General features: G+C 41.2%; 1 protein-coding gene across 1 annotated transcript; it reads left to right on the top strand.

Moving 5' to 3' along the window:
• The first annotated feature begins 704 nt into the window (after window positions 1-704).
• Window positions 705-18,749, top strand: arhgef19 (Rho guanine nucleotide exchange factor (GEF) 19). The gene is made up of 16 exons (XM_053317690.1): window positions 705-823; window positions 11,987-12,698; window positions 12,799-13,338; window positions 14,275-14,407; window positions 14,493-14,578; window positions 14,671-14,927; window positions 15,056-15,216; window positions 15,322-15,474; window positions 15,774-15,903; window positions 16,088-16,162; window positions 16,260-16,349; window positions 16,493-16,656; window positions 17,734-17,892; window positions 18,089-18,168; window positions 18,255-18,359; window positions 18,530-18,749. Exons 2-16 carry the CDS (start codon window positions 12,008-12,010, stop codon window positions 18,682-18,684), a joined length of 2,979 nt encoding a protein of 992 aa, XP_053173665.1. The 5' UTR covers window positions 705-823; window positions 11,987-12,007; the 3' UTR covers window positions 18,685-18,749.
• The last annotated feature ends 1,252 nt before the right edge of the window (window positions 18,750-20,001 follow it).

Below are 20,001 nucleotides of genomic sequence, written 5' to 3'. Positions count from 1 at the left end.
ATTCAGTGTAATCTACATGCAGGCACTCACAAACACAACAACCAGCATACACAGTGATGCATGCATACACAAAGACATCCATGCAAATGTACACTTTTGTTTGCACAGATCTCGAATGTGTGTCTGTAAATGTACACCTCACACATTCAAATAACAAACAATACATGATGACACACAATACATACATTTCTGCTGATAAAGTAGACCCCATCACCATCACATGGACACACACATGCACATTTTTTACTCCTGCACACTCCAAAATTTTTCTCTCCCAAGTTTCTGTTCCCTCCTCTCTCTGTCTTAAAGCAGGTGCTGAAATGAGACACTAAATAACTATTAGTTAGTGGAAGAGCGAGAGAGGGGGTGGAGAATAAGAGAAAATGAGAGAGCACTTCCCAACAGTAGCAGAGAGAGAGAGAGGGAGAGAGAGAGAGAGGGAGGGAGAGGGAGGGGAAAGGAGCGAGAGGGAAGGGAGAGCAGAGGAGCTTAGAGAAGGGATCTGCATTGTAAGTAGCTCTGAGAGCAGCAAGTGGTGGCTGTTTGTTCAACCTGTTTTTGTTTTTTTGTGGAAGCGAACAAGGAAAAAGAAGCAAAAGAAACAGGCAAAAGAAGCTGGAGCACAACATTTGAAAAGTCTACCCTGCGTTTAAAAAAAAAAAAAAAAAGCTGAAGAAGAGGAGAAGGGAGGAGAGAAGCCGGGAGGAACACAAGGCAGCAATGGATAGCAGAGTGGCTCACCCTGACCCTGGGATGGCCTGGATTCACACACTGCTGCTGGCCACCATCCAGCACACACACTAGGCTGCTAAACGCCAATGAGGTACAGTACTGAAAACCAACAATGGCAACTCACACAGAAAAATGAGCGAAGCAGATAAATCTACACTCAAACATTTCATCTTCATGTCAATACCATTGTTTTGTTTTGTTTTTTTGCTTCAAGTGGGAGAATTTTGGTGCTGCGAGTGAAAGTTGAGCTGTGTGATTTGCACGCTCTACTTTGTGCTGTGCACTTGGAGAAAGTGGTGCTGTGCAGCTTGTCAGGTGCATTGCTGTTATCTGACAGCATATATGCACTGTAAGCAAAGCTAGATACTGTTTGTATGTGGGTTTCAAGAGACAACACGACTCTGAGATGGGTTATCAGGTGGCAAACACAACATTCATTGTTCGTCGTGGATGTTGTGGATGTTGTTTTGTCTACTAACAAAACCAGCTCTTTAGATAAAGCTCAGAATATAATGCACGTGCATTGCAGTTGTATGATTGGAAATAAAAAGCATTATTTCAGTCTTAAATTTGACAGTTTTACCATTGCTTTCACTTTCCTGCAACACTAAAGCTGCAGATAACCAAGTATCCAGCTAAAATAGATTCCGCCGGAGGCTTTATCAGCTTCTCTATTAATATATTCTCTTGGAAGAAGTCGCTGTTTGCATCAGTAATGTTTCCTGCGGCTCCCAGTGCAGAGCAGAGTGAGGTGAGCCTTGAATGTGATGGTTACAGTGCAGCAATGAGTTGTTGCAGAGTGGGGCAGGTAAGTGCATGTCTGGAGTATGTCGGATGAGGGGTTGTTAAAAACTGTACATGGCTGAAACTTGGCGCCGCAGCTCACACACACTCTCTCTGCTCTCGTCTGCTTGACATTTTGGCATAAGGCTCAAACACCCCCCCACACACACCCCCCCCACCTCCCCAATAGCTCCAGGCGAGAATACAACCATTGACAGACATTGAGTGCCCCAATGTGTGTGAATGTTTGTATTGGTTCATACATTCAGATTCACATGTGTATTTCCCAGACTCAGTGCAAAGTGATCTGGGTTTTCTCTCTCCCCTGCCACATAGCTTAATTGTTCACTCATGTGGAGCCAGATTTGTTGGCACCACTTCATTAGGCATAAACAATAAGACATTTGTGACATTCAGCAGCCAGCCTGTCATTTTTTTAATACAAGGGAAGCTGATCCCTTCCTTTCATTGTGACGACTGGGACTTTTTTTTGTCAACGTCTTTCAAACTCCTTCACCAACAAGGTGATCTGAGGTGATGGCTGGCTTTCTGTCTGCTTCCTTGATGACTAAGTGTCATGTGACCTCACAGCTGCTGCTGCGTGGCTGCATGTATAGGTAGTCATATTTTGTCTATAACACAAATAGATAGCTGTGGGTGTTTTCTGGATTATCTGATTTACTATGGTATGTCTGACTTGAACGCACCACCTGCACATTGGATAGACATGTACCGGCAGAAGGCATAAATCAAGACCTTGACCTGTTTTACAGGCTATAGATCTCCTGTATCATGGCGGGCATCTCATAAACATATCATATCATTATTATTATTATTGTTATTTGTATGTAATTGGAGAGAACAACAAATCTAGTATTCCTGAATCCATGCAGCTGGGATTGAATTTCTAATTGTTGAGCATGTAAATGCGGTAGATTTGATTTCACTCTGCATGCCTGCTCATATCACACACAGATTTATAACTCACCACAGGGCCCCTCCTTCTTTTCCCACTTCCTCCCTCCCCCCGTATGTCTGGAGAGCACCTGCCCCATCACCTGCCAGTCAGACTGTGCTTGTGTGTGTGGGTGCTGTGGGGAAACGATCCAGGATGCCACACCTCACCCTTCCCACACCTGACACGTCGTCCCTCACCTCCCCTCCCCAGCTCACTGTGTGCATGCACATGCGACCTGTGCTGCCTATGGTGTGTACATGCACGTGCCCACATGCTAAGCTGCTCACCTGAATGTGACTGTCTCTGTCCTGTCTTACGCACTGACCTCTTTTCTTACAGCCAGGCTACAACCATTAGGTATCACTGACTGTAAGCGCCCTGCTCTTTAAACATCACTGACACTGACATTTTTGAGCAGACAGGGTCACTTTTCCTAGCTTTTTGGCTCATAGCCTAAATAGCAGCGGCTTTAATAGCCCATAATAGCAGCCCTCGCTCCTGCACGTGTACAGTTGAGTTTCTTTGTTTGTCTCCTGCCTTGGCTTAACGGTCAATTTCAGAGGAATGAGCGTGCCGAGTCATCCAGGGAATGTGGAAAAGTGTCTCTTGTGTGTCAGAGGGTCTCGTCTGGGGGGGGGGGGGGGGGGGGTTGGGCACCTCCAAAGTTGGACATGAACTTGACTATAAAAGGGACCACCTACTGAGTTGTGCACTCAGTTAATAATGATACAGTAATGTGTTTGGCTTTGATTTGGAAGTGGGAGAGCTTCTACCCCCACTTCGAAGGCACAAATCATTCTTTCTTTTTTTAGGCAGCAGCGCACAGGATCTGTCATTTATTAGTTAATGTCAGAGAATATGTGGCTGATACGTGAAGGTTAAAGCAGATGAGAAAAAACTTCAGCCTAGAGGCGATGTGTGCCGAGCCCTGCACACCTGTCTAACACTGTAGCCCTCAGGTTGTTTCACACTGCGGCTCGGCCAATACGACGCGGTGTGTGTTTCACATTTGTACTCATGCGGTATAATATGTTTCTTCACTAAAAAATATTGGGTTTTTGAGCCTCTTTGCGCTTAAGGGAAAAAAAAAATCTAAATCTTAAACCAGGTGTTGCTCTCACGTTCAGCAGCAGCAGCTCTTTAGGGCGTTTGGCTCTCTTTCAATTCATCGCTTTAATCCTGATGATGCTGCTGGAATTCAGACTTTTGGTTTTTGAATACTTTATAGCTTCAGCTCTGGGCTAAAAGTAGAATCATTTCTGGATGGTCAGCTCCGTTGGGTGTGTTCCACTTTAACACGATCACATTTCAAAACAACAAGCAGCCCAACGGATGGCTTGTCCATACCTGTCCAGATAATAAAAGCGAGGAGGGTGGTGATGGGAGGGGGGGGATGTTGTGAGGAGAAACTGCTGGTGCTCAGCTGGGGAAAAGTAGAGCAGAGAAGTCAAAAACATAGAGGCAGAGTGTACAAGTGAGCACACAAGCAGATGGATGCAAGAGATGCATCAGCAATTTGTTGTGAAGTAGGTCAGGCTTTTGAGAGCTCAGTGGCAAAGGATCAGATTGGAATCAAAGTGCTCTGATTGACAGTTTGAGTCCAGAAAACCCAGCATCCTCTTTTCTGATGAATTTAGGCCAAAACATAAAAACAAGCTGAAAGCAGGCAGAACAGCACACATATGAACAGCTCTTTTCATGGGCTACTGGTATGATCAGTGGATGAACAGACAATTGTTAGCAGTTAAGTGTAACTTTGTCAAATGATGAGGATGGTGTTAATACTTAATGACTTCCCAACCTCTGTAGCACTCAGCCCCAAAGCCCTCTGGTCCTGCTGAAGACATACATCTTTAAAAATAGGTCACAAACATAAAAAGGCAAAAGTATTTCCTGAAACAGCTGGGCACTGTAGTTCTTAACAAAAACAGGAGGAAATAGTGCATTTGTTATGGACTATCTTCAGCTGATGATTAATACTCTTGGTGCTCTATTGTGTATTTACAGCAGCAGAATGGTGAATGTATTGATTCAGTATAACATCGGCCATGTTCGTGATAATGAAGGAACTCCCTGTGCAACAATTATTACTGATGGTGGTTTTAATTGTTTTTTGGACAACAATGGAGCTCTGTGGCACAGTGGTATAATATAGATTTTTGGTAACCAGAAGATACTTGCTAGTAGGATGAATTAATTGTTGGTTTCTGTGTTTGTATGGGATTGATTGAAATGTAGAAAACCAACAGCCCATTCCCTTTAAATGCTTAAAAGTTGTTTATCAAGCAAAATTTCTAAAACATTTGCTCATTCCAGCTTAAATTTGAAGATGTTCTGCTTTATATTAGGTATATATCATTATGTAAATTAAATATCTAACTGCTGGTTGGAATAAAATTTGATGACATCACTCAGTGCCCTGGGAAATGTCAGAGGAATCAATTATGGAAATTAGTTGCAGCCATGAAAGCATCTGGTATCTATTCCTGGAAAAAAAAAGATTTGGGCTGCATGCAAACATTAAATGAACTTGTGCTGAGTTAGTAGTAAAATTAGATGGATGGTGGAGTCAGGTGTGTCTTTTAAAGATACTGAGTAAAGGAACACAAGATGACAGTGCTAAATTTTCTGAAAAGGTTTCCTAATGTGTTGGATTTAACTCTTCATATGTCAATGTAACCTGCCAAAACATCCTAAATCAGCACTCCTTTTCTTACGATCTCATTGCATACAGATAACCATCATCTGTCAGAAGGTACTGATTATGAGCTTTTCTGGATTTACCGCGTGTTGGATCCTTGGCCCTCCATCGACTTGGTAGCTTTTGTGACTTATGACAAAGCACCATAATTAGATCAGGTTATTTCCATAAGTTTGTCAATAGCTCCTTTGTGTCTGGCTATGTGTCTCTATGTCAGCTTCATTCAGCTGCAGTTGTTATGGTGAAAGAGTAAAGCTGGGGTGCACAGGGGGGAAGGGGAGGTTAAAGGTCCAAAAGCCTTGGCGTTTACACGTGAGATGGTCGCCATTTTTTCAGGCTATTAAATGAGAGATTGCTATTTGTCCATTTCTGTTAGTGGGAATCCCCCACCCCACCCCCCGTGGGTGGGACAAGGTCAGGAAAGGCCTCTCTACGTCTTGTCGCTTTCAATCAAAGGCAGATAGCGTCTCACATACACACACATTCACATCCAGATGTGCCCTGTGTGTGTGTATGTCTTTGCTTTTTGTGATTGTAAGCCGGGTTGTCAGCATGCATCTTTATAATGTCTTGGAAGGTCGTGGGTATGTTGCCTCAGGCTATAGTAAAGGATTAGGAGGACCCACACCATGTGTAAACATTCGGGTAACCCCCCAACCCAGCCCGCCTCCTCCGTAGCCTCTGGGGTGCTCACCTGTCTCAGTGAGGAACGAATACCAAGAAACTGCTTGACCTGAATTCACTCAGCCATGATCGCACCATTGAGGCGTCTGATTTTACAAACAAAAACGCAGATTAACGTGTCACCTTGACATCTTTTGCGCTTGGAATTCAAATTTTACTGAAGAGTTTCTTTCGATTGGGTGATTGAGATCAAGGCCATTAAAATACCAAGAAGATAACAGCCTGGCTTTGCATTCAGGTATTCAGAGTGTACATTGAAAGTCATGTGCGTTGCCAGCAGCTAGGTTAATCCCTCTAGTCTATCCAATCACACATCTATAAGAAGAAATGTAAAGCATTTGAAGAATTGACACTGTAAGCACAACAGTACCTAGGGGAAAGTTTTCAGACGGACTTGCTAATGTGAAACTTTATTATCATACGGTTCAACTAACAATCAGCTAACTATAAGGGACGATACATGAGATAGAGATTTTACCATCATAACATCTAACATCACTTAGTTTATCATTTATTGACAACAAAAACAAGCATAAGAGCTTATTGTATAATTTTATCAACATGTCCCCAGTTACCTTTAATTGTTTCAACTCATCTAATTTGCATCAAAATAGCTGGATGGAAAATCAGAACACAAGCTTGCATAATGTTTGTGGAAAATTTGAGGTTTGCATTTCTAGGTACTGTGGTTTGAACCTGCAGCAACACACAATAACTACATTAACTCAGTCTTCACTTTCACAGAGCTGATAGAAAAATGTTACAAAATCTGGTTTCACAAAACAGGGAGAGCCCAGAGTTTTCCCAGAAGTGACGCTGAATGATGTCGTGTCTTGTCTCGGCAGACAATGCTGGCCTCTTTAGTCTACTGCTTGGCAATTAGTGGTCCAATGTGACCAAGTTAAACTGTGATCTCACACACACACATGAGCTGCTCACACCACACTGTCAGGACACTCCAGTCTGTCTCACCAAACACACCAGACTTACGCACTTTGCATGGGGGGGAAGGGACGGATGCTATTTTCCAAAGGAGGTTTCCTTTTTGTTTAAAGAAATAAAAGACCACATCAGTGTTATGTATCCTGAATTTCTTCACCCGCTCCTCAAAACTGCAAGCAACTTTTAAATAATCCATCAATATGAGCCTTTACTCCAGGTATTACAGGTACAGGTTGGTCATGGTAGATGTCCAGATGAGTGCAGTTAACTCATGTTGTGAGGCTGCAGTGGAAATGCACGTTTTCAGATTAAGGTTGGTTAACCATTGAAAACCACCACTGACCCAATGACCTGAAAAGTGTGCTTGGATTAGTGTCAGTCAGCTGGTCAGAGAGGGAGTTCATGTTGACGGTATGATGATGTGCAAGCCAAGCACTGGGATGTTACATCCAAGCACATACCTTATCAGCCTGGCAGAACCACACCAAGCAAAACAAAGTAGACTGCTGTTTCCATGCTAAAGAATTTCAGCAAAATAATTTTTTCCGTTATTTATTGACAGTAAAACCCACATCCACATGCAAGGTAGTGATTGCCAACTCTTATCAACTCTTATCAGCCAAGCACAGAGTGGTGATTTTCCTCCACAAAACATTAAATCAATGATACCAACACATTCCCCGAAATTAAAAAAGTAAACAGGATATAAATGTATGCCTTCACCTTTATGAACCACAAACAATTCCAACTGTAAACCCATTTGTTTTAACACCCTCACCCTCTCCCCCCGGCAAACATCAAACCAACTTTAATTATGCGATTACACAACATTTGGCTCTGTCATGGAGCTGAATCCAAAGTGGATTCATGCTCATATTTATGTGATACACTCCATTAAAGGATTATTCTGAGTCCTTCAAGATGGAAAATGTTTAAGATTAAAAGTGCTCCTCGTATGGCTGCTGGCATTAGACGCATGCCAGAGTGCTATTCATTAACTGTATGCAGACACGTCGTCTTAGAGCAGCCTAGTGAAATTACAGGGGAAACACTGGCAGCAAAGTCCATAACAGTCACAAATAACACCCCTGCTATGACAAAGGAAATTACACGTCTTTGGAATTGAAATTTTAATAGCGTGATATAATTGTATCAGCGCGAGGAATGTGCCGTACGTGTAATCGGATGCTTTCATGTTTTGAGGGATGTGGCTTATAGTCAGTTTTTGGGATCTTTGAGGTTTCTTGATCAAATGAGCTGATAACTAATTCTCTACACAGACTTGATTTATTGTGTGTTGATTTATGACAACTTGGCTGTTGATGGAGGATTAAGTGAACATTCATGCATTAAGTTGTATTGTAAGTTGAGATGATTGTGGAAACTGAAGCACAGGTTTTTTTTTTTTTTTTTAGGCAATACGTTATAAACTAGGAACTAATTTAGATTTGACTGCAGAGAGGAACAAATAAAGTTTACAGCAGGATTACAATATAACCAGGCAGACACCAATAAACTCATTATGCAACCGTGTTCTGGTCGTGTTTATATGGCTCAGTGGTTGCACTATATGACTGGATCAGTATAAGCAGTTCCCACACCCTCTCAGGTGTCCTGTGCTCAGGGCAGCCTGGCCCAGGCACACAGATAAAGGCTGCCTTTGTCTACAGCAGGGAACAGGTAACCATTTGTGCCTGCACTAGTGTATGTGCGTGTGTGCACTTGTGTTTGCGTGCAGACATGCATGCAAACGTGCGTGTGTGTGTGTGTGTGTGAGTGTGTGTGCGACGAGAGATAGGATTGAGTGGGCTGCCTACGGTTGCCACAAGAACAGGTGTGGCTTTTCAACAGCCTCATATTCACAGCATACTGCACATGTGCGCTCCATAAAGACGAGAGTAAACTATGATTTTCAGTCTGTGATTCTCCAGGCAAACAAACACCATCATGAACAAAGTTATGCTTTCAAGAAAAGGATTAATTGATGCTTTTATCCTCTTACGGGACACTCATATACTCATGTTAATTACAGGTGTCCAATTTAATTTGATATTACTAACTATAATGTAAAATATATGTGTCAAATTAAGACTTATAGGGAGTATAATCATTAAACTCTAAATTACAAATAAGAAATGCATGATTGAGGGGTATCATTTCCCAGAATTATCTATGACAAAGGACCTGCCGAAAAGAGATAAGAAAGTTAACAATTAACACTCACAGACTATGACCTTGTCTGTGCCCCAAATTACACACTACGCTGTATACTAATACTATGTGTTTTGAGAGTTTGTAGCAGTTTACAATGGAAAAATGACTAGCTAAAGTGTGGCTAAAAACACAGGCCTGCACACTAAAACACACACACACTAAACTTGGTAGATACTACTATCCCACAACGCAACACACAAAGAAATGGAGGAGCTGCTCCCAGTTAAGAAAACACAAAATAAAACAAATAATACTTTGTAAGTTGTCAGCTAATGTGGCTATGCTAACACACCTCATTGCTAGGTAATTGCTACCCGACCTACTTTCACTAAAACAAAGCCTCAGGGCTAAGACATATAACCTTTGAGAACAAATAGGCAAGGTCTCTTCCAAGTGAAAACATTTTTGTTTTTTTCCCGTTACTTCACCTCAATGTTATGTTTGAGCTTTACTGTACAGAATGATGTTTGTGCAAGTTTGACATTAGAAAACTTTTTTCACACTCAGCTGCATGAGAAGGAAAGATTCTCTGTGCTCACTTTAAATGTCAGTTTGAGGCTTGTCCTTACGATCATGATTTATGACATTGCTACTATTTTGGAGCCAGTCATGGTCCACTAGGCTATACAACTTCTAAAAGTGATATCAGTTACCTGCATTCTGGATTTTTCAATTGTCCTTTTAAGGATTTTTAATAAGGTAATTGAACTTATTCTGCTAAAAAACCACATCAGACACAATTTCTTGTTTCAAGCAGTGCATTTTACATAGATGTCTTAACACACAACTGGAAGGGGATCTCCATAGTTAATACTTTTTACTTTTTGCCCCAAAAAAACAGCACAATTGTCCACAGGCACCAAAGAGTAACTACAACTTCTTTCATCACCAACTGTCACTAACTGTTCTGAATAAAAATGAAGTGGAGCATATTTAAAACAGTGGTGTGATGACTATGTTGGTTCAACAGCGTCTGATAATAGATACTGTTCACAACTATATTCACACAGGAAATTTGTGAAAGCTGTCAAAGTAGGTTATAATGGCCAGGCTACTAGTTATCTGCTTCACAAAAACACAAAGCTTCATGATTATATGACGTAATGTTTTTATTGCTTGACGTTTTCTTTTGGCGACAAGGTGCCGCTATAAATTAATAAAATAAAGTGGGTCTGTGACTGTGTGCTACATATATAAAACTAGTTTACTCTGCACCCCTCCATGCACATGAGACTGTGCGTGCTGGAAGGTACCATCAGCACCATTCATTTTACCTGGTGTTTAAGTCAGAAGTTGAGGATTACCTGTTCAGGAAGCAGACCCAGATCCACTAGTGTGTGTTTAAACAAGCTGTCAGCAGAGCGGACTCTCTGACAGACACTCACTGTAAATGTTCAGTCGGGCTGACAGGAAAGTAGACCAACAATCGGAGTGATAGATGAGTACAGATCTCAGGTGAAAGGTGAGAGTACTGAGGATGTGCCGCTCTTCCTCTGTCTGTCTGTCTGTTGTGGTATTCTGTCTGGAGTGATGTGTTTCTGTGTGTGTGTGTGTGTGTGTGTGTGTGTGTGTGTGCGTGTGAGTGTGTGTGTCTAGAGATGTTAAGTACAGGGGCTGAATACTGCGTGAAGAGAGGTCTTTAATTAGAGCAGGAAGACACGGCTCAGGAGACACACTGCACCAGACTTAAGTGTGTGTGTGTGTGTGTGTGTCCACAGTTGTGTTTGTGTGAAGACCGGTTTGACTGGGACACATCCTGCATGTGTCAATAGTTTCAGGGTCCATGTCACTAACACTCCAGGACTGTCTGTGTGTGTGTGTGTGTGTGTGTGTGTGTGTGTGTGTGTGTGTGTGTGTGTGTGTGTGTGTGTGCACGCTACACATCCTAAATGAATTTGAATGAATCCCAAACAAGTGACATAAACTAAACATTTCACTCAGACTGCCTGAATATTTTATGAAACATTCATTACAAGTGAATATACTGTGTAACACTTCATTGAGTCTGTGGTATCCCATGGCAACATTAAGCCAACTTGGTAACAGTGAGTTGTGTTCAGTCATCCTTATTGATTGCTGGATAAGTGGTTCATTGTTGTATTTTTTTTTATTATAACAGTCATTTCTTGAGGAAAGTTTTCTCCCCTTTGCTTCTCTGTTGGATTCAGACATTTATGTAGAAATCCACAAATGTTTTCAGCATTTTGTCCATATTATCAATATTACAAGTGATCACAGATAACATTTTAAACAGGTCATATATTTGTGGTGTTACTCACTTATAGTATACATATCCCTATTGCTGAAGTCACAGACCAGAAATTGAACCTATATCATTTATATTCATGTAGTATCTTCATGTATCTGTTTAATGGATTTTCTGGTGGGGTCAGTGCATGTGAGTTTAGTTCATTTAAATGCTTACAAAATATCTCTGATCACCTGGATTTCATCACTCAACAGATTATAATCTTTTTTACTGTGGAAATGGGTTATAAAACATTTGGTTATAGGTTGCAAAAGTGAATTATTAAATTTGCTTCTAAATGATACATCAAACACAATAATGAGAAGATAATAAATTTATCTAATTAAAAATGATATATTGTCTTTAAATGTTGAATTTCAAAATAAAATCACAGAATCCATTTTAATAAGGCTTGTAAACTTTACTTTTTTTGTTTTAGTTACAGTGACCAGCTGTTTGTTCATGACATTTCTTTACCAAAATATATTGATACTTCTTCATGGTTGCTGTTTCTGTTACATTCCTGTTCCTTCTCCAGCTTGCAAAATGGAATCACTGTGTAAGATGATTATGCAGTAAATTATGTTCTGTGGTAACACAATCAGCATTGTCACTCTGTGTTGAGCAATGTGTAAGTTTTTTGTTTAGTTTTAGACTGTTGGTGTTGCAGCTGTGGAAACTGTGACTTCATATAAGTTTTGTTTTCTCCCTCTTCCCTCTGCAGCTCCCATGTGTTCGTTCAGTCATGCTCCCTGGTTATGGATTCTCACCTTTTCCTGATTTCCAACCTCATCTTCACGCTTTTCGCTGTCGAGGAGAGAGTCCCAGCATGTGGATCCCTGGCTCGGGAGAGTCCCCAGCTCTGAGTGAGACCCAGGAGGACAGGTCTCTCCTTCACCCGTGCCACCACAAGCACGTCGCTGTGTGCCAGCAGGAAACTTTGGCTTTTATTGAGCTACAACCACCAGTGACTCCTAAACTAAACGGTCATGGCTGTCCGAGGCCGACTGTTATTCCAGACGCACAATGCACAACACATCCCCTACCCATCAACGGTTACAGCCACACACTGAACGAACTGAATGATATGCAGAACAGCTGCCAAAGGACAGACAATGAGCATGAAACAAGGTTGAATTTGAACTCTTGTACACCTACAGATGACGGTGTGCTTGAATGCCAAGATGGCATCAGGACTTCTTTGCAGGAGCAGCCTGAAAAACCACAAACTGTCACAACAGTATGTCGTCCTCTCCACTCAGCTCTTAGCCTCCCTCTGTCGTTTCCTCTGTCCTCGCTATACACAGACAGAGACTCCTGGGATTCTCAGTTACTCTGCTCCCCATCCTCACCTGAAGGCTCTGAGTTTCAGAGCCCCAACTCCAGGAGGCCACAGAGGAGAACGTCACAGGGGTCACTGAAAGAAAAGTCTATCCGTGAGTGTTGTGCTGTTTTGACTCTTGATAAAAGTTCACATTACAAATTAAGCTTTACAACATTTCTTCTCTTCTATTAAAGTCATTTTCTCGTTTCCAGGGCGTAAGATGCAGGTTTATTCCCCAGACAGCGCCAGTGATGAATCTCTCAGCAGCCCAATCCTGGATGCAGACTACATCTTCCCTGGACCTTTTGCATCTTTCTTAGAGGAGGACCTCAGTGGATTATCTTCACTAGAGACCATGACAAGTCCTTCATCCACAGGTGGTGCTACAGATCTCCCAAACCTCAATAACAATGATATTTTACATCTACCTGTAGAACCATTGCAAATAATAGAGGACTCATTACCTGGGGTGGGGGAAGACTCATTACCAGGGGTTGTGGAGGACTCATTACCAGGGGTAGAGGAGGACAGCGGGAGTGTAGAGACGTCAAACGCGACAGGGGGCAGCTTTTTGTCACGTGGTCGTCAAGGGGAACATGAGCGGCGGCGATTCTCAGCTTCAGAACTGATATCCAGACTTCAGCTGACCCAAAGGAAGAACTCCTTCACCTTGAAGCTTGGGAAGTCGCTATCTGCTCGGGTCTCCTCCAAGGACCGACAGAGCTCCCACAGCCTCAGCCCCAACCCTGACAGTGAGTACACATCAGAACCAACATCTTTATAACTTTTCATCAATACATTGTCCAAAACAACCCACTGGATGATAACAGGCAGCTTCTAAGGCAATGAGCTTGGTGGACAGACCTTCCCATTCCTTTGGATAAGACAGTGTTTCCATAGATAGATAGATATGTGTTAAATTTAAGGGATAAACAGCAAAAAATTACCTTTATTTGAGTATAGGTCAGACCTTGTTAGAATCTGTCTCAGAAACATCACCTAATGTCAAACCTGATGTATTTGCTCTGTTGTAGGAAAAAAACCTGCCATCAGCCTGTGGTGGAACAGGTAGACAAAAATTGCATATTCTAATACAGTGGAAGAGCCCATAATGACTTCATCAATGAGTCCACTGACCAAGTTAATCAACTACACTTTTTAGAATTGATTTCCGTCATTGATCAATCAAAAGTGCCAAACATTTGCTGCTTTTGTCTGTTTTAGCAATTAGACGTTACCTGAGGCTCTCTGAAATTGTGATGAGCATTCTTTCACGGCTGTCTGACGTTTTAGAAGGGCTACTGATTAATCTCCTCTGTAATTTGGAAAAATAATTAAGATATTAATCGATTGTGAAAATATGCAAAGTGTTGTACTCTGTGGGGGCCTTGAGATCTAAGATGCTGCCCACGTAATTGCAAGGTCCCTGATTCAAGTCTTGCTGCAGACTTAGTTCCATATCATACTCCACTGTGTATCTAATAAAGGCTATGAAATGCCTGAAAGTATTTAGCATGTTTTGTAGATTGTTTAAGAAGGTACAAGGAGGCCTTTAACAGTGAAAGATGTCATAAAGCCATCTCAAAACATCCAGAAAGGTTCAAACTGAGAATAATTTCATGAGTCTTTGATCACTTGTATTTTCCCTGGACCTCATTTCTGCACTACTTGCTTTTCATTTTCTTTAGATAAATCCAACTCCAGGCACCGCAGCTCAGGAGGTTCTTGTGAGAGCGCCCCCCACAGTCCTGTAGGCCCTGATCCTCCACTGCCCAGCAGTGACAATGGGATGCCTTTGCATCGGTGGAGCTCAAAACTCGGGTAAACAGGGACTGAAAATACTTAATTGCAAAAACAGTGACGATTAAATTATGTGTTGTAATGTCTTTCCACATTTTCTTCACAGAATGCGAAAGAAATCCGTAGACGAGGACTTGTGCTCACTTTCAACTGGGACTAGTTCAAATCGCTTATCACGGTTTTTGCCTAGTTGTAAGTTTCCCTGAAATTTTAGTTTTTTCCATTATTTTCCTCCTATTACACTTACAGTATTTAAACTGAGACCTGGATGCCTTTTCCTGCAGCGATACTGTACCAAGAATACAGTGATGTCGCCATCAACAGAGAGATCCAGAGGCAGCAGGGGAAGGAGCCAGGCACAGAGGAGGAGGGGCTCAGGTACGAGGGGTCAGACGGGACCCCTTCTCCATCCAATCTGTCTCCATCCAGCTCCTTTCGTTCCTCACGAGGCTCGGCTTTTGCACTGTGGCAGGACATCCCTGATGTTCGCACCAGCGGTCAGCTCGATAACTTCAGCAATGAGGAAAGGAAATTACAGGAGGTGAATAAGACACTTCAGATCTTCTAGTTGTCTTTGTGTCTTATTCTTTTCTCTGCTGGACTGCCTCAGCTGTTAGTTCATGTATTGTAAGTGTCTGGAGCTAACAATCTGTGTCCTCCTTGATTCAGGCAAAGTTTGAGCTGGTGACGTCTGAGGCATCATACATACGTAGTTTGATAATCGTGGTGGACCACTTCATGTTGTCACAAGAGCTCGCCGAGTGTCTCGGAGCTCAGGATAAGCAGTGGCTTTTCTCCAAACTGCCTGAAGTCAAAGATGTCAGTGAGAGGTGAAGTGATGCTAATGTTCTTCTTTTACCCTCAAGTCTTTGTTTTCACACTTGAGTCACTCTGGCTCCTTCTCTGAGTGTTTTTTGCTCACTCATTGCCTGTAGGTTTCTTCAGGACCTGGAGCACCGGCTGGAGGAAGACATTTTGCGTTTTGATGTGTGTGACATTGTCCTGGATCACTGCCCAGCTCTGCGAAGGGTTTATTTACCTTATGTAACCAACCAGGCGTACCAAGAGCAGACATACCAGCGTCTGCTGTGAGTAACTATTTTCACTGTATGTCTGTAACACATTAGCTGTTGGAGATCTGAACAGATATATACAGTGCACATTCATAGCTGTAATGCTTTAATCCAATTGTTTCGTGCTGGATGTCCATAATTTCCTCTAAGGCTGTTCAGGTGTTATTTTACACCTGCATGACTTAACTTGCAGATGGCTCATCTTGAGTAAGCTGAACATTTTTCTCAGGGTATAAAGCATGCTGGAATTTCCACTTAGTTTCACTGAAAGACATTAAAATGTTTATCTAAATGTCCACGTCTCATTCTCTCAGGCACGAGAACCCTCGTTTCCCTGCCATCTTGGCCCGTTTGGAGGAGGACCCTATCTGCCAAAGACTTCCTCTGACCTCTTTTCTAATCCTCCCGTTCCAGAGGATCACTCGTCTTAAAATGCTGGTGGAGGTACACAATTAATCATTCACTGCAGAGCTCATGTTCACACTTGAAACCTAATTGCGAGGAAGTTTAAATGGGGTATTATTGGAACCGGCCAAGCAATTTGCCGTAGCAAGTTCTCTCCCAACAGTGTACAACAGGAGTATTGTTTTTGCTCTGGCATGTCTTCAAAAAGTTCTGTATTTTTCAGAATATCTTAAAGAGGACGACACCGGGATCTCGAGATGAGGACACTGCCACAAAAGCTTTTAATGAGCTAAAAAAGGTAGTGATTATCATTCCTAATAGCCAGTTGGATGAGTACCAGTATTATCACTGGCGAGGCTTTACAGTAATAACCATGTTGGTATGTGTCTTCTTAGATCATCAAAGAATGTAACTCCAGTGTGCAGTCAATGAAGAGGATGGAAGAACTCATCCACCTCAATAAGAAAATTAATTTTGAGGGAAAGGTGACTGATATCCATGTGAATTGTTTATATTGTATTTAGAAATGTCGGCCCAGGAAATCTGCTGTTAATACTTTCGTTCCGTCATCAGTGTTTATATTTTATTCTGTGGTTCTTATCCAGCAAGTTATTTCCTTTCTCTCTAGATCTTTCCTCTGATCTCTCAATCACGCTGGCTCGTGAAACATGGTGAACTCTTGGAAGTGGACACTCAAATGATGAGTATTTCGGGATCAAAACTCAAGTTACCCACCAAGCCTGTGTACCTCCACCTGTTCAATGATTGTCTCCTGCTGTCCAGGAGGAAAGAGTGAGTGACATGCAGTAGATACAAAGAGACCAAGAACCAACATCTTTCACTAACTCATGACCCATGGACTAAAAAAAAAGACAATTTACAAAGTATGTTTTCTGTAAAAAAATAAGTTCAAATTATAAGTCTTTTAAAATACAATGCTTGTTAAATGTAATTTTTTAAAACCTTAATTTAGTCAAAGCGAGCTTCTTTTGTAGCAACCATTAGCTTAGCTTAGCTTAGCATGAAGACTAGGAACAGGCAGAAACAGCTTGCCTGGCTCTGTTTAAAGGTGCCAACACCTCCAAAGCTAACTAATTTATACATCACATCTTGTTTGTTCTATCCATACAAAAAACAAAGTGTAATTAGTAGGTTTACTAGTAAAGCTTACTATTTACTGTATTCATTTTGCATCTAACTTTCAATAAGAACATGAATAAGCATGTTTTCCATCATGTTAAACAGTTCTTTGAGGAGACACTTGAAAAAAGTTCAAACCGATTTTTAAAGTAACAGTGTGTGGAATTGATAAGTTTTTTGTGGAAAAACCAGATCAGACTTTATCAGACTATAAGTCAGAGCAGATAATTTTTATATGACTTCAAACATCTCTGAAGGGAATTTCTAAAGGGCACCTATTATGTTAATTTCCAGCTCTATATTTTTATTCTAGGACTCCACTAGAGTAGCTTTTTATGACACACAGTTCAAAAAACTCCTTATTTATCTTATACTGACCCTTTCTGCAGTCACTCAGTTCAACCAAATCAAAGCTGTGTTAAGTTTCAGTTGGTGCAAACCCAACATTTCCTGCTTTATTCATTTTAAAAGCTTTTACTTGGATATTTTATTGTGAAGAATTTACAAGTAATTAAGCATGAGCAGAAAGTTTGAAAAGGAGTGTTCAGAGCAGTCTGAGGCCAGTGCTTTTCACTCATAGGGTTACTTCTACATATGTTTAGCATCCGACATTGTGATATAATACTGAAAACAAGGAAAGCATAATAGGTCCCCTTTAAAGGTTCACCAGCTAAATGTGAAATATTTAGACACACATGTCCACTCTTAATCTTTATCTTTTTTTTGCAGCACATGGAAGTTCATGGTGTTCGTCCATGCCAAGATAGGAGAGCTTAAAGTTAAGGATCTCAGTCAGAAGCTGCAGGGAATCTCTGGCTTTATCTTCCACCTGCAACTGTGTGAAGGCCAGCAGCTCAAACACCAGATTCTGCTCAAATCACATACTGAGTGAGTAACAACACTCTGTCAAGGCATTGTCTACAATAAATCAGCTTTAAGTCAATTTAAATCAGCTTTAACATTTTGGCTTGCGGCTTAAAATAAAGTCTACCTGGGATCCCTCATTTCATGACCCCCAGATTAATCCCGAACCCCCAGGTTTAGCAGATGTTACTCTAATTGTTCTGGTTTTGTTTCTACCAAGGAGCGGGAAGCAGAGATGGATCACAGCAATGTTTCCATCTGATCCACGGGAAGACATCGAGCAAGCCAATGAGAATGATGGTCAGTACAGAGTTAAAGGTTCTCCATGAATCAGCATAAACCTTTTAATCCTTACATGTATTTATTTGCATGTCTTTTCCTTTCAGACATACCGCAAGTTCAGTGCATCAAAAGCTATCAGTCCCAAGAGCATGACGAGTTAACACTGGAAAAGGCAGATATTCTTCATGCTAAGATTATCACAAGTGATGGTAAGAATCTAGAAAAGGTCCTCTTAAATCAACGTAACTTATGAAATACATTTCTTTTGTCCATAAAAACTTTGGTTGGTGTGTCGACTGTCTGTCCGAGTTTTAAACTAGGAGTAGATGTTTATGTGTATTTGGTTTGATTATATCTAAAGAGTGTTTTACATTACCAGGCTGGGTGGAAGGCATCAGACTGTCCGACGGGGAACGGGGCTGGTTCCCCAAAACCTACGTGGAGGAAATCACAAGTCGCAGCGCACGCCTCCGCAATCTCCGAGAGAATATCCGCATCAAATGTGTCACGCAGAAACTAGAGGGAGAAGACTGACTAGTTTTACTGCAACTTGTTGTGTGTCAAAGGTGCATTTCAAATTTCTAAGCTACATTTTTAAGCTTCTGGGTCATTGTTTTAATTTTAGATGGATGTGGGACCTTCATATAGTGTGCACATGCTAAAACATTTTTAAGCATTGTTTGCATTTGTTGCTAAGCCTGGTAGCAGCTTTTTCCTTTAGCATGCTAGCTGTGAATACATGCAAGTGCAAGGCTTTTCATTCTCCATTACATTTTGCATTTAAAAGGCTTTTATACAATGAGAGTCTGTTGACAGAAGTTCAGATTGACATTTTTTTTGCCACTCTGCAGCTGCTAAACTTTGGAGATGCAATTACTTTATGCATGCTTCCTGTGAATGTATCTCATGAAATGTAAGATTTTCTAGCATTTCTATGATAAATTTGGTACAGTATATACGCATGCACATTTACCAGCACAGGTAGTAAATGTAAACACATCCAAAGATAAATGTGTGCATTTCTCAGTTCATGTGAGAGGATAACAGCACAAAGCTAACTCAAAGTCTGCACTACATTTCTTTTTCTATCATGTCTCATGTGGCCAGAATCTCTCTTTGGACTGTCTTAGGCAGTAAACTGATCTTAGTGAGGTGCAGGAGATTCATTCATGTAACATTGCAACATCATAAAATCACCCCGAGGCAGATCCTGCTGCTGAGCTGCATCAGGACACATCAGAGGCCTTTTATCTTTCTTTTTTTTTCTTTCTTCACACTGAGTTCTGCTTTACTTTTGGAAGGCAGATAAGAAATGTTGCTCTGTTATAGAGTAGTTACAAGAAATGAATGCCTGATGCATGTTTTGTGTTTAATTCCATCCAATAGCTGGAAATACAACAAACAGATGATTTACTGCTGCAAGTTCAAAGATATGGATTGGTAAATTGCCTCTGAAAAGTACAGAAAGGTGATTAAATACTTTTAAGATGATTTTCAGGATTCAAATGAAAGGCAAAATATCCTCTCTACAAGACCTCACTACATAAATACTTAATTTCTTTCAACCCGCTAATCTGATTAAAGGATTAAGCTGGCAATATTTTATATATTTTTTACTGTCAACAAATCCCATGAAAAGACTCAAACCAACAATGAATTTATAACACTAACATGTGTTTTCTAGCTACTGTATGCATACAGCTCTATTACTGTCCAAAACACCATTAAAAACACGTCAGCTGTACTGAGAGACACGTGTAAGCACACACTGTGGTTTATTTGTCCCACATACCACACACTTCTGCTTCCATAAATACTCATTGAGCACCAAATGTGTAGAAATCTGCAGCT

Source organism: Scomber japonicus, chromosome 4, assembly GCF_027409825.1.
Source record: "Scomber japonicus isolate fScoJap1 chromosome 4, fScoJap1.pri, whole genome shotgun sequence".
In the NCBI taxonomy this organism is placed as follows: Eukaryota; Metazoa; Chordata; class Actinopteri; order Scombriformes; family Scombridae; genus Scomber; species Scomber japonicus.
This window is presented reverse-complemented; position numbering and strand designations above follow the sequence as displayed.